The 15,790-nt window shown below is 33.6% G+C and overlaps 1 protein-coding gene across 1 annotated transcript in view; it reads left to right on the plus strand.

Annotated features, from left to right (window-relative positions):
- The window catches only part of FSTL5 (follistatin like 5), a 711,768-nt gene that overhangs the window by 478,926 nt on the left and 217,052 nt on the right, over window positions 1-15,790 (plus strand). Inside the window, exon 7 of the mRNA XM_029939311.1 lies at window positions 2,572-2,738. Within this exon, the coding sequence (XP_029795171.1) occupies window positions 2,572-2,738 (167 nt within the window). The remainder of the gene's footprint in view (window positions 1-2,571; window positions 2,739-15,790) is intronic.

Here is a 15,790-nt window from a genome sequence, read left to right on the forward strand (position 1 = left end):
AACCACTTGATTTTGAGAAGTCACAAGTGAACATAATTGGTTTGGTGTATGTAGTTTTATATGATATATTAGGAAAGGGAGAAATGTATATGCAACATGAAATATGCAGAAAAAATTCTTAACAGTTTTCAAGATATGTATCATTATTTAATAATACATATTACTGAGATAGTTTTAAAAATCATTTAAAAATGTAATCTCCAAATTTAAAAAAAGTTTTTACTGTGCATGTTAATATATGCGCTGGGTGAATAGTAATTCTTGTTTCTCATTATGCATCCTCTTAAAAAGATTACATTTTAGAAAGATGTCCCACATTGTTATGCCATATCTTAGCATTTACTCTAACGTGGTCATATTATCTAATTAGCATTGTTAATGCATAACTACCAAAAGCACAACTAATGTGAATGGCTCAGGATCTAATACCAGACTATGGAAGTTAGTGAAGGGATTCGGAGGTAACTTAGTAGCTATTAATTGTATTGCTAACTGTCAGAATAGCCAATGCTAACATGGTGATTTTAGAAGCAAATATCCCCATTGTCTCTTACATGATTTTATGAGAAACCAGAAGCTGGAAGTCAGAAATGTTACAGAAAATTATAAATAATCCTTATGATGCTTTCATGATGTTTCTACTCTTACAATTCTCTTTTTCGGTAAGGTTTGTCATATTAAGAAAAAGTAAAGAACACTGTGTCTTCAAATTTCAAATGTTTTCTATGGCTAATTGGTCAAGCATGTTTCTTTTAGTGATTTTATATAAATAAATAAATAAACAATAACAGAACAAGTATTAAAGAGAGTATGCATATTTCCTATGTTCTTAATACTTAGGAAACACTGAAATAAAATATGAATGCAGATCAATGTCGTTAGGCAACATTAGGCTGCCAATACAAATGATTGAGCAAGATGCTTGTTACCCATATCTATCATTTCTGTAAGTGATGTAATGATAAAAAGAATAAACTTGGACTGAGTCTTTCTCATAGGGTTTTTCTATTTCAAAAGCCTGGCTACGCCCTTTTTTTGCCAACACAAAACACTGCTGACTTAAGTCATTAAGGCCTTTAGATTTAGAAACTAGGTTTTATATAACAATGTAAGGGTGAGTTTATGCATTTATTTTCATCAGATAATGATGTGGCAGACAGTGGTTCATGACACCAGAGATGATTTAACATTTGTACTTACTACGTGCATGTGGGGGATTAATTTATTCCTGGTCTTACAATGCAAAAATGTATGATTTTATGATATGTATGCATGTATGCCATTTTTGACAAAAATGTATGCCATTTTTGACATTGCTATTTGCAGTTGTACTATAAATAAAATAACTCTTCATCGAATAGTTACATTTCATAAAATGTATTTGATTGTCATTTCTCTTCCTTCTCAAGAGGATATATGATTCAGAAAGAGAAAAAGAAGGCAGAATGGTGAAAGGAAAGGAGAGCGGTTTGTTGAGGAAACAGCAAGGAGAGCACCTGACCATATTTATTGCAATTAAAAGCCATCACTTTCTCTACCCTGTGCCCCATAAAAAAATCATCATTAGCAACAAAGAAACAAAAGATAATCATTGTCCCTCCCCCCACCACCCTCACGGATATTTCAGTTCAGAATTGTGATTTGTGACATTTCTAACCTGGCCAAAATTGAGCAAAGTCCAAATGCAAGACTCAGTCACAGTGTAGAAAAGGTGGTGCCTTTGAATGTCAGCTGAAAAAACTAAAGGGCAGCTTTCACATGGATGAAAACTGGTCGGTTGATCCAGTCATCTCTCGTGGTAATTGACAAGGACAGAGTTGTTAATTCCCATAATTGGTAAAGATTGTCTGAAAGTAGAAAAGGAAAGCCAGATCCAAATTACAAATTATATTTACTAGTTTGGTACAATTATTAGGAGAAATGTGTTGGATAGTTAAAAATATTATTTTTAACTTAAAAATTTAAGGGTCAGGAAGCAAGTGTACTGTACCAGCATTGTCTGTCGGATAAAGGCAACTGACAGAATTTCACTTAATTGCTGTTTGGTTGGTGAACTTCTGGTTTTCCTCCTTAGACTTCCCAAATAAATCTTACTTCTTTAGAGTCAATTTATGTTTCCCAGCATAATGATGCGTTTTACCCACTCAGCTATGCTAGTGCTCTCTGAAGCCAGCCAGCAATGATCTCACCTCACCTGCAATATAAATCTATCAGTGAATAAACAACATCATTTTAATTTCAATGCCGATGACATACTACACGTCGATTTGGCAGTTAAATAATTTATCTCTCTTTTGGGTGCAATCTGCCAGGCTTATTATAACTCTACTTCTGATATTCATTTCATGTTTAATAGTTCTTTGCCTCAAGAGGATGCTTGTCAATCAATTAAATTGAAATGTCATTCTGACCTTTTATTGGAAACAATTTACTCTTTTTTTCATTTCATCACAAGCTTTTTTTTCTATTTTATTCAAACTAAAAGCCTTAATTACTAGTATTCAGAACTTTATAGTAATTAACCTTATAAAGCTACAGGCTCATCAACATAACTGACACTTATCTTTACAGAGGTTATCCAGTTGAGTCTGCCTGAAGATCAGAAACTGAGCATTACAGCAGCAACCGTGGGACAAAGTGCTGTTCTGAGCTGTGCCATTCAGGGGGCACTGAGACCCCCCATCATCTGGAAAAGGAACAATATTATTCTAAATAATTTAGATTTGGAAGACATCAATGTGAGTACAACTATAGGTATATCTTTATCATTTGTGTATTTCATGTGATATACTCTAGACCTTGTGAAGTCTGAGGAGCTTAATGAATATTGGGTATAGAGTAGAAAAGAGTTATTGGAACATTGTTATATCTACACTACTTAGTGGGACATGCACTATAGATCATATGAAATTATCCAAATCACTTGTGTAGATGTGGCAAGCAGGTTATGTAGTACTGTGTTGGTGGGGTTATATCAACTTAAATCAATAATGTCTACCTGTCAGAATTTCTATAATTATCAACAATGACTCTATGTATTTGCTATTATGGTTAAGCAGCCACCTTTAGCTTATGAGGTGTTAAATTGGGTAAAGACAGGTTTTGCTTCAAATACTTCATAATATATTAGAAATAATAAACATCAATCAAGCAACTAATGGTTTATTTTTATAGAATGAAATTGGAATATATTTCTCCACTCAGGTTCTCTCCTAGAAGTTTGGAATCTAAACTCAATTTGAAAAGGTACTGCTTTGAAAATGACGTAGAAATAGAACAAACTTCAGGGTATTCATGTGTTTCTTCCATGCTGTGTGTTCCAAGGGAGGATTAAAATGTATACATCATGGGGCACCTGAGTGGCTCAGTAGGTTAAGCATCTGGCTTCGGCTCAAGTCATGATCACATGGTTCGTGGATTCGAGCCCCGAGTCAGGCTCTGTGCTGACAGCTAGCTCAGAGCCTGGAGCCTGCTTCGGATTTTGTATCTCCCTCTCTCTCTGACCCTCTCCTGCTCTCACTCTCTCTCTCTCTGTCGCTCAAAAATATATTTTAAAAAAACATTAAAAATAAAAAATTTAAAATGTGTACATCATCCTAGATGATGACAAGAAGTAAAAATTGTGCATTATGGGATGGCCATGGAAATGATGTAGGGCAATCTTTTGTCTTAGTGATTTGGGGATTTTATAATCTCTTTGCACATAAATTTTAGTTATTTTTTATTGTTGCTCAGGAAAGCCAGCACCTCTTCACTCATTCTTTATTGCTTCATAAAGAATCCCTAAAACACAGATCCAAAAGAGTCACTTCTATAAGTTACATCTTACTAATATTCTTGTTTAATGTCCTCAAATTATTCAAAAGAAGCTTTCTAATTTTAATTTTTCAAGTTAAATTTTTATTCTAAATTTGCTTACATCTGAGAAATTTCTTCAGAGAGTACATGGGGAATAATATTTAATTCTTAAGATATCATAACACTGTGCATTATAACAGCTATAATCTCTGGAGCATTCAACAGTCTCTGAGAGATATGGCCTTAAATAAGGCCACCTTGGGTTTGCTTTATATGTTGCTATGTCTACATTTTATCTTTTATTTTCTATCTTCATTCTTACGATCATGTTTTCCACTGTTATTTCCAGAGGTCCTTGTATTCTATGGTGCTGGAGTTTGAATGCCTCATAATAAGCTCATTTGAATTGGTTCAGAATAAGAAAGAGTTTTATTTGGAACACTGAGTGCTGAGTAACAATCTGTGGAAGAATTGTAAAAATGGGCACATTCTTGTGCGTATATCTTGTAAATTATTTTACTTACTTCCTAACTTTTGACTCTGTTCTAAACACTTGAAATCTCTTGAAAAATTATTATAGATACGTTAATTGTCTAAAGTAAATGTAAGGATTAGATAAATTCTGCCATCAATAAATTGATTTTTATTAGATAAAGTTATTTTGATTATGTCTCATAAAGCAGGTAAATTCTGAGAATTTTAAAAACATTTTTAAGAGTTGGAAAGTTTTAATTTCATTATGAGTCATAGTTAAATAGTTTGGACAAGCGTTCATAATCTATAGTATACATGTAACTACATTGTTCCAAATAAAACTGCAGGAATATCTTTGAAAGGGGTATTTATTTAATTTCCCAATATACTACTGACATTATCATTTAAATGCATTTACCAGTATAACTAAAGTGTGAAATAAAGCACCTATAAAATATTACTTAGTGTATTTTGTTTTATACTTATTCTTGCTTAAAGTCTGTTAAAATACAGACAGCACCATGTAAATAAACAATCTATCATCTATCATCTATCTATCTATCTCTATCCATCTGTGTATATTTTACAATTTATTATAGTTAACAAACGATATAGCTTTAAAATATATAACTGTATTAAATATAATAAACTATCATGTAGCCAACCATATATTATGGTATAATATATGTATTATATTATGTTTATTATGTAATAAACTATTCCAGCTTATTCAATAGATAGAGAGATAGATAGATACACAGAGAGAGAATTAGTTCCGTCTCTAGTGGACCTCTGATGTATCTTCTGATTACTCAATGTCTTTTGAACATACCTTCAGATATTTTGTCAATGCTTGGATTTTTTGCTTCCCCAAGGTAGGAACCAAAGTCTTACTTAATTCGCCTTCTTTACAGGTAGGGAGCAGATATGTAAATAAAGCTCTAACAGAAGACTGCTAGAGGCTTCTTTTCATAAGCAGAACAGGGAATTACAGATGGTTTACAGACTTCCCTGCCCCATCCATCCTTGCCTGTGAGTGCTGGGGCAGCAGATTCTACCTGTGATCAGTGACGAAGTTCTAGAGCCGGTCAATGTTTAGGCTCAGCTGGGTTTTCATCGGGAAGTCTCAACATGTGGGTTGCACATTTTTCCAGGCTTCTCATTCCATAAGGATGATACTCCGTTCTGGATAATCTATGACCTTCCTAGTATCTTCATAAAATGTTCTTCTTGCTTAAAACTCACTATAATGAGTTCTATTGTTTGCCTCTAAGAATGTTGCCTAATTAAAAATTTGGGCTTACTATGTTAAGAAACATCTATAAATTATATCTTCTTTTTTAATGTTTATTTATTTTGAGAGAAAGAGAGAGTGAGCAAGCAGCAGAGGGACAGATTGAGAGATAGAATATCCCAAGTAGGCTCTGCACTGTCAGAGCAGAGCCTGATATGGGGCTAGAACTCACAAACTGAGAAGATCATGACCTGAACCCAAATCAAGAGTTGGACGCTTAACCGACTGAGCAACCCAGGTATCCCTATAATTATATCTTCTTAAAATATATATTTCATATATATTTCATCATTAGATATAGATTTTATATGTGTTGAAAGACCAAAGTCACCTCACTATTCATTGTTTATAAGCAAAGAGAATTTCAAGACTTTCAGATATGAGTCAGTTTTATACCCAATTAGTATATATTTATTTTCACAAAAGTGTGTTTAATTCTCATTAAATTATGTAAGGTTAAAATTATAACCACCGATTCAGTGACAGTTTTCAAAATTCTTTCTAATTATTTAACATATATTACATAGGATTTAATGTATACTTACCTAGGCAATACATACATATTTTCTGATTGCAAAAGATTAAAATAATATAGATATATTTTTAAAGCAAAACTACCCCTAATTTTTATTTCCACATACTCTCATTTTTAAGTGCAGAAGAAATCCTGTGAGATTGCTTTTAATCTCCCTTCCATACACTGCAAATATAATTTTATTTTCTTAGTAAGATAGATTCATATAAATGCTCATTATATCACTGGGAATCACATCCTCATTTACATATGTGGGGATTTATGCTAGAGAGTTGTTCACCCAAGGTTGTTGAGCTAATAAATGGTACAGCTGGAATGTTCATATGGCCTGATTGACTCCAGGTCTTGAGCTTGACTACCACGTGGAAGTGAGATGGTCTGTCATTTTCTACTACCTTTTGCAAAATGTATCTCAAATAACTTTAGCCCTTATATAATTACTAATAGACTTTATATTCTCAGTTATATGTGGGACTGATTGATATTCAGTTAATGTTAGAAGCCTTTCATTTTGCCTGTCTTCTGTTTTGTATCAAATGAATAAAAGAACATCACTGAACTATTGGAGGAAGTGACACAGTGGTTTGCAACACAGGCTGGGAATTCAGACTGTCTGAATTCCAATTAATATTCAATTTCTTGGGAATGATGTGCCCTCAAGCTATTCAACCTTCCTATGCCCAGCTTCCTTATCTGTAAATTGAATTCTAACAGTAGAATGAACTCATTTTTGCTAATGAGAGCTAATGAGATAAAGCATTTTAAAATTGGTAACACTGAATGAATCATATTGTAAATGTTCAATTAAACTGGGTTCTTTCTAGTATAACTTTCTCTCTCTACCACCCCTCATCCTCTTCTTCTTTCTTCTCTTCTTCCTTACATATGTTTCAACAACACAGAAACACTCAACCTGCTTAAAACCACAGGAATTCAATGCTAGGACATGTTCAGCAATGAGTTTGGAAACTCACAGAAAATGCCCCCACCAAATTTGTTCCAATTATAGTCACTGAAACTGGAAGATTTTTCTATATTCAATGCAGCTTTAGGAATCAAGTTGATGTAACTTTCTATTAACAACCTTGTATTAATCCCTACTCTAAAGATATGCCATTAAAATTCACTTAGGGGGCATCTAGGTGGCTTAATTGGTTAAGTGTCTGACTTCAGTTCAGGTTATAATCTCACAGTCCATAGAGTTCAAGTCCCACTGCGGGCTCTGTGCTGAAAGCTCAGAGCCTGGAGCCTGCTTCAGATTCTGAGTCTCCCTTTCTTCTGCCTCTCCCTCATTCATTCATTCATTCATTCATTCATTCATTCTCTCTCTCTCTCTCAAAAATAAAAGCATTATTATTTTTTAACCTCACTCAGCTACTATATATTCATATTTTCCTTAGTATATGTGTCCTTAATCCTCTGCCCAAACTCCTGCAATAAATCATTGGTTTATTTTCATCATTCTGTTTTGGGTGGAACTTGGCATGCAAACTACATTTCTGGCATTATTGTGATTGAACCTGAATCCTAATGCTGGTCTGATGAGCCATGACTAGGGATGCAGATTGGGTACTCAGGTACAGAGCACAACTCTCCTCTTCACCCTGCTTCTCTCCAATTGGTTCCTAGATTCCAGCCCTAGTTTTGCCACTTATTAGCTATGTAATCACAATAAATTGATTGAATCTATTTAAGTTACAGTCTCTTCGTCTAAACAAGGAGAGATTGTCATAAAATTCAGCGACAGACACCAACTTGAAAATAAAATATGAGTTATTTATTTTATCACTACCAGTAGCGTGATCCAATATGGCATTGTTGATCAAGCTTAATAACAAATGTAAAGCCCCATGAAAATATTATTTCAAAAGAACTTGATATAATTTATATTATTATGACATTCAACAACTCTAAAAATAGACTTACTAGATAAAATGCTGAACTCACAAAAACATTTGAATTTCAGATATACAATACATATTTTTTTCACCATAGGTATGTACCAAATGTTCAATGGGATATACTGATACAAGAATCATTTCTTGTCTGTCTGAAATTCAGCTTTAATTAGGTGCTGCATTTTATTTGCTATGTCTGGCACTCTATTTACATAAAGTCAGATTGGCTTGAATACTGCATGGAAACATTTTCTTACAAATGATACTGTGGCTTATCACACTGAGATTAAAAGTTTGAACTGTCAAAAGTTCATTTGAATTTAATACATTGGCTTAGTAGACTCCGTATTGCTTTCCCACCTTAACATTCATTCTGTGATTTTTGTTTCTTTTTCATCTATCTAACCTGTTAATAATTGTGTCTGGCACTAAGAAGAGGTGAGGAAAAATCCTGGATTAAATGCACATTCTATTCTTTCGTAAAATGTATGTCCATAGCTGGTGTGATTGCTCCATGAGGCTTCTGGATCTGAACCTTCTATCTTCTTTTCTGACATTCCAAGAGCATGGCTCTTGTCTCCAAGGTCATCTCAGGGGTCAAGAAGGCTGCTGGAACTCCAGCCACCAATCTATATCCCATCATTCTGTAATCCAGACCCACAACAGTACAAAGCAGGTAAAACATGAAGGGACTTATTCCTGGAAGTTCCACAACTGTTTATGGGTCACTGATGTGCAATGACTCGCATTAACTATACTAGGGAGACTGGGAAATACCATCGTTTAGCTAGGCATACTGCTCAGCCTTCTGTTACAAAGGAGGAACAGGAGAGCAATCTCCACTTCTCTACCCAAGGCCGTCTAAGAGGATTTAAGATGTTCTACCCTTTTCTTTACACTTTTGCTTTGTTTTGTTTTTCTGCACTACTTAAATGTGATGATCTGACCTGAGCACCTCTGCACACCAACTTTGTTCATTTGGTAGTTTCATCAGTACTGATGAATTTATTTCCTTGATTTTTCAATTTTGATTTTATAGGCTTCTCCTTAAATATTCCACTAAGTTTGGGGCACCTGGGTGGCTCAGTTGGTTTAGTGTCCAACTTAAGCTCAGGTCATGATCTCATGGTTCGTGACTTCGAGTCCTGTAATGGGCTGTGTGCTGACAGCTCTGGGCCAGGAGCTGCTTCAGATTTCATGTCTCTTGTCTCTGCCCCTCCTCTGCTCACACTCTGTCTCTCTCTCTCAAAAACCAAGAAACATTAAACATTTTAAAAAGATATTCCACTAAGTTGTATTTATTTATTTTGCATGCATCCTGATGATTTTTTTTTTTGATCATTCTTAAAAGAGCTCTATCCCTTCAGCTTTTTTAAGAGATTCTCACCATCCCTTTAAAGCATCCCTTTAAAGCAAAGCATTCTCTTGAAAAAGAGATAAGACACTCACGGACAATTGAAATAATCTCTTTAATTCAAATCAGAATCCAATTGCTGGTGTGGGCATTATGAATTTGATGATTTTGTGTTGTTTTTTATGTTTTGTTTTGTTTTTTGTTTCTAAATACTACATTTCCTCGTACATAGTTGGCAAACTAGCACTGGGAGATAACATATCCAAGCATAGTAGAGAAAATTTTATCCAAATTAAATAATAAAACAAAATTTTATTTTATTATTAATTTTATTTTAATATGTCTAGAGTTTTAAAGCCATTAAATGCTTACTATTGAATACTATACTTATTTCAGAATATATACTGAACTTCAAATTTAGAAAAAAAAAATTCCCAAGGAATACTTAGTCCCAGACTGAAAGTGATTTCAGTAACAAAGAATTCTGACTTTCTCACTCAGTTTTAATACTTAAAGCAGTGGGAAGATATAACTTTTCCCCCTTAGATTTATGAATTTTAAAGTTCTCATATATAAAGAGAGGAATTTTTACCCTTTAGGTAATTCTTTGATAACAGAACCCAAATTATAGATCATTGATTTAAAAAAAAACAATTTAATTAGCAAGATTTCATTCTAACTTTTCAGAAACCAATGGTGTTGTCTTTTAATATGGAACATACTAGAGTATAACATCAAAACTACTTATTAAAAAGAAAGGTATTGACTTTTCTTCTCTAGACTATAAACAATCCATTTCTTGTTCCATCTTAATTAATCATGTAGACATTTAATGTTTGGAATATAATACATCTTTTACCATGTAACTTTTATCACTTATTTATTTTTAATATAAGCCTGAAGCCACAGTGGCTCTTAAAATCCAAGGGAATTACAGAATATTTATGATTCAAAATCTTCCAACCCAAATAAAGCAGGGAGCATTGGCAAGGCTGAAGATGTTGAATTTCTCCCACTAGTATCAAATATACAACGTGCATTCATTTTCCACCAATAATTGTTAAGTTGGTGAAATTGCACTTGATCATAAACACTGCTTAAGAGTGTTCTGCTTTATAATGAATATTATTCATAAATTGCTTTGTTCTGCTGGTAAAATGGAACACTGCATATTATATTTCACTTCTTAGAAAGTATTAAAATCAGTAATTAAAAATATTTTAAATGTTGTTGGCCATATTTTTTGAACTTGTTCTACAAATAGCAATATATAAAAATGAAATGCTCTTGTATGGATACCTGAATGAAATATTCACATATTAGTTTGTTGAGTATGTGGTAATGTATTTTTTTATTTTTTAAACTTTAGGTCCAGTTACCAAAGTTATGACAGTCATGTTATTTAAATAAGTTTATTAGAAATATTAACTTAAAAACATCACTTTACTATGACATTCTTTTTTTTTCCAATAAGAACTTTGGCTAAATATCTATATAGATTCTTAAATTGATGAACTATTTTTTTTTCAGTTTTTCCCCTCATTATGTCTCTAAACCCATGGCTTTAATTACTGTGTTTAAGTTGATACATTCTAAGTTATACTTCTATTTAAAATTTTGCTTCTTTTTTTAATTTGAATTGTGAAGTCCAAACCAATATCTTTATCCTGAAACCTGCAACATTTCCAGTGTTTTCCATTCCATCCAAATGTAGCCAGAAAACTGGGTTGTGCTAGAGTTCTCTCTCAATTTTTCGCTCAAATCTTATCTATTCACAAAACCTTGTGAATTTAACTTTTTTATTTATCTAAATCTCTTCTGTAATCTCATTTCCGCTCTAGCAACCTTCGTTTAAGCTCCTATCAGTTTTCACCTTCAAACTTGATCCTTTCCTACTGAGAAGGCCTCTCCAGTTTACACATGCACTTCATATTACAGGCAGACAGAGCCTCGTAAAATGTACAACTGGCTATTTTGCATTTCCCTTTAAAACCTTTTTTTTTAAATGTTTTATTTATTTTTTATACAGAGAGAGACAGAGCATGAGAGGGGGAAGGGCAGAGAGAGAAGGAGACACAGAACCGGAAGCAGGCTCCAGGCTCTGAGCTGGCTGTCAGCACAGAGCCTGACACGGGGCTCGAACCCATGAACGTGAGATCTGACCAGAGCTGAAGCCAGAGGCTTAACCGACTGAGCCACCCAGGCGCCCCCCTTTAAAACCTTTTAATGGTGTCTTGTAGCTTTCATGAAAAACAACCCCAAAAATATTCAAATTATTTAGCTTATTCTGGAAAGCCTGTCTATTTATTAATTCTTCCTACTATTCATACATATTCATTCTTTCCTAAAACCCCTCCAAAACATAGCTGCTTTCTGACTATTAAGCTGTGTTATTACCATTCTCAAACACATTCTTCTCTCTCTGGAAAACCGTCCCTTGTCGTTTTCATGCAGTGTATTCTTTACAAATAGGTCAATGCTTCTTATGCCTAAATTAGACCTTTTTGGAAAATTTTTTGTCCAGTAACTACTATACTTGGTGCATCATAATAAAACTATTAACATTCCTGCCTTTCTTCTCTAGACTAGAAACTTTAAGCTCAAGGATATTTACATATTTAACTTTGTGTTATAATGGAATAGTTAGCACTATACTGACACATAGGAGATAATACAATTTAAATGTGCAAATAACAAATGACACAGTGATATTTCTAATATTCACAATTATGCATTACTGAATTTATTTGTTTGCTTTTTATATTCAAATCTTGCTAGATATTTTATTTACTCTAGCCACATACAGGATTATCAATCAACTAATGTTTAGTGGCAATCAATCATTTAAGTCTAGCATAGCTCAACAATTTCTGGATTCCATTTCTTTAATAACATTTCTCTTTAATCATATTGATTTTTTTACTAGAGTTTCAATTTAATCTTTTATCATATGCAATAAGGGGAACAATAAAAATATGAGGGGCAACACAGCTGTGGTCATTGCTTAATCTTCATGTATTCAACACGTATTGATTTAACTGATTCACTTTTCTAGGGAATCAGTTAAATGCTGACAATATACCTATAAGACACTTCATTCCAGTCTTTAAAATCTCACAGATTGAAGGAATATGCAAAAGAACACAACTGCATTGTATTTGATAATATACGTTCATATTACATTTTTAAGTACAGATCTTCCTCAACTTACCATGGGATTACATCTCAATAAACCCATTGTTAAGTTGAAAATATCTTAAGTGGAAGATGTATTTGGTACACCTAACCTACTGAACACCATAGCTTAGTCCAGATTCCTTTAAAGTTTCCCAGAGTTTCCTTCAGCAAACTCATCTAACATAAACCTATTTGATAATAAGGTGTTGAACATCCCATGTAATTTACTCAACATGGCACTGAAAGTGAAAAACAAAGTGATTGTATGAGTACAGAAGGATTTTAGTTGTTTACCCTGGTGATCACGTGGTTGGCTGGAAGCTGTGGCTTGCTGCTGTTGCTCAGCATCACCAGGAGTATTAGTACTGTGCAGTGCTAACTCAGGAAAATGCCAAAGCTCAAATTCAAAGTACAGTGTCTACCTAATGTGTATCACTATAATACCTGTTAAAGGTAAAAAATAATAAGTTGAAGACCATCTGTATATAATCGTTTGTATATTTCATACAAATCACAGAAAAGGGAAGTCAAGGGGTCCCTGGGTGGCTCAGTTGGTTAAGCGTCTCACTTCGGCTCAGGTCATGATCTTGCAGTTCTTGAGTTCAAGCCCCACATCAGGCGCTGTGCTGACAGCTCAGAGCCTGGAGCCTGCTTCAGATTCTGTGTCTCCCTCTCTCTCTCTCTTTCTCTCTCTCTCTCAAAAAATAAATAAAACATTTAAAAAAAGAAAAGAAAAGGGAAGTCAAATTTAAGCTACAAAGTCACAGAAGACTTCTAAGAATACACTAGTTTTGCATTTTAGATGAGAGCTAGATGAAGGAGTGGCAGATAGGTATACCTGGTAAAGAGCATAGTATATTTAATGGAGTGCAAGTCCCTTGTTATGTGTAAGTAAGCAAGGACAATAGATTAATAAAAGATTTCAGTATATTAATGTATTAATAAAAGGTTTGAATATGTTACATAAAATTAGGTTTTTGCACTTGATTATTGAGGTATATGTTTACATTTATAACATATAACACAATAATAACACTGGATGAATGCTTAATATTTACCAAGCACTGAAATCTATCATTCTCAAAAAGTATACAAACTTATTTATTTCACAACACAAGAGAAACCAACATTATCTATACCTATACACAAGATTATTTTTAAGTTGTTTTAAGTTTACTTTTTTTTTAATTTTGAGAGAGATCACTGGGAGGAGCAGAGAGAGAGAGACAGAATCTCAAGCAAGCTTCATGCCCGACCCAAGGCTCAAATTCCTGAACTGAGACCATGACCTGAGCCAAGACCAATAGTTGGCCACTGTACCAACTGAGCCCCCCAAGCACCCAACTTGATTTTTTTAATGTTTATTTATTTATTTTGAGAGAAAGTGAAAGTGGGGAAGGGATAGAGAGAGAGGGAGACAGAGAATCCCAAGCAGGCTCTGCTCTGTCACCACAGAGCCCGACACAGGATTCAAAACCATGAACCATGAGATTATGACCTGAGCCAAAATCAAGAGTGAGACACTTACCCGACTGCATCATTTCAATAATAATTTTGGTTCTCTTTATAGTTTATCTTTGCCCAGTCACCTTGGTCCATATTTGCAGATAGAACTATAATTTAAACAAATAATACATCTATAAAAATTTAAACAACTTTTTGGCAACTTCATAGCAAAGGAGAACAGCAAGCACCATTGAAAGGATATATAACTTATGCAAATTTATCTTACAGACCTCCTAAAATATATACCATTTCACAGTAGACTTTCCTTGCCCTCTAATTATAGTTAACTTCTTCCTAACCTTTTAAAGAATGCCCAGATTGTAAGAGCTACATCTGCTACCCTATTTATTTTAAAAGAACTGAGGAGAAATTCTACACTATAATTGCTTCACAGCCGTCAACAATCATAGGGTTCAAAATCAAAATCTTCTTATATAATTAAAGACATATTAGGTGCAGATTTCTTAACACAGAAAGAGAACCAATCAGTTTAACAGTAATTGTTGACTCTTATTTTATTAATCTTTCTCCTTTTGAACAATAAGCAAAAGTCATAGTTTAATCTAAAATAAATAGTGTCATAGATATCTCTGTCTTGAAGCAGTTTTCGTATAAGCTATCAACATTATACTTCCTGGTACTCAGTGTTTTAGACAGAGAAATTTAAGAAGGCTATTAGAAGTGGTTAGCCAAAGAGAAAAGAAGTTGTAAAATCCAATTTTGTTGTTCCTTGAAGGATTTGTTACTTCTGTTCAATTAGCAGAGTTTTGGCAAAGGCTGGGGATTTATCATATATATTTTTCCCTAACAGTGTATACTATTAAAATAAGACAAGGCCATAAGAACACTACTAATAAAGAACATTATTTCTTAATTATTTTTTTGCTCACTGAGGATCTTGATGCAGAGGTGTGTGAAATCAGTTATCTTAGTGAAGCATTAATTGACAATTGCTTATGATTACTGTTTTTCTTCATGAAAATGAATTATATTTATGACCGATAACTTTAATGAACTAAATTTATATAATCAATGTCCAAACATATCTATACTGACATTATTGTGATTCACAAAACCTCCTTTCAATGGGAGAAAATGCATTGTGATTTTACAACTTTTGTCTAAAATACTTAACTAGCTATTGTCCCAAAGGCAGATATGAATTCCTCCCTTATTTTTTTCATTTCTATTCCACTATAGCATATTTAAGTCTAATAAGTTAGCCTCAATATGCTTCATTGACAACTTACCAATGAATGTTTACAAAGCTCAAAAATATGTATGGTTAAGAGCAGGGGACATATTATGTCATCTATGATTCTAGAGTTCATGGAGTAAGAAGAGTGACTTAATTTATGGCAAAAATTGGCATCAAAAATAGAGACAATGTTCAGTGTATGAGGGGAGCAATGATAATTTAATTTTTAGAGAGAAACAAACAAATAAAGATGATTGCAGTGATATGTGATGACGTTGGTCCATATTCTGGGTTAAGGTAACCAACTAGAGGGCCATCTTCTGCCTGCTGTTTAGAGTCAATTGCTTGAAACAATGTATCAATGATGTTACAAAGGTATGTAACAGTAACATTTTTCAATATTATATTGAAGAAAGGGTTAACAGTCCCACCTACGGATTATTTAGTTCTCTTGGGATCAATATCTGTCCATTAACTACTTATTAGGGCACAGATTCTGTGACTATGCATGATGTTAAGTTGTATGTATGTTGTCCAAAAGAGATAAAAATGATTT

This window comes from Suricata suricatta, chromosome 1, assembly GCF_006229205.1.
Source record: "Suricata suricatta isolate VVHF042 chromosome 1, meerkat_22Aug2017_6uvM2_HiC, whole genome shotgun sequence".
Taxonomy (NCBI): Eukaryota; Metazoa; Chordata; class Mammalia; order Carnivora; family Herpestidae; genus Suricata; species Suricata suricatta.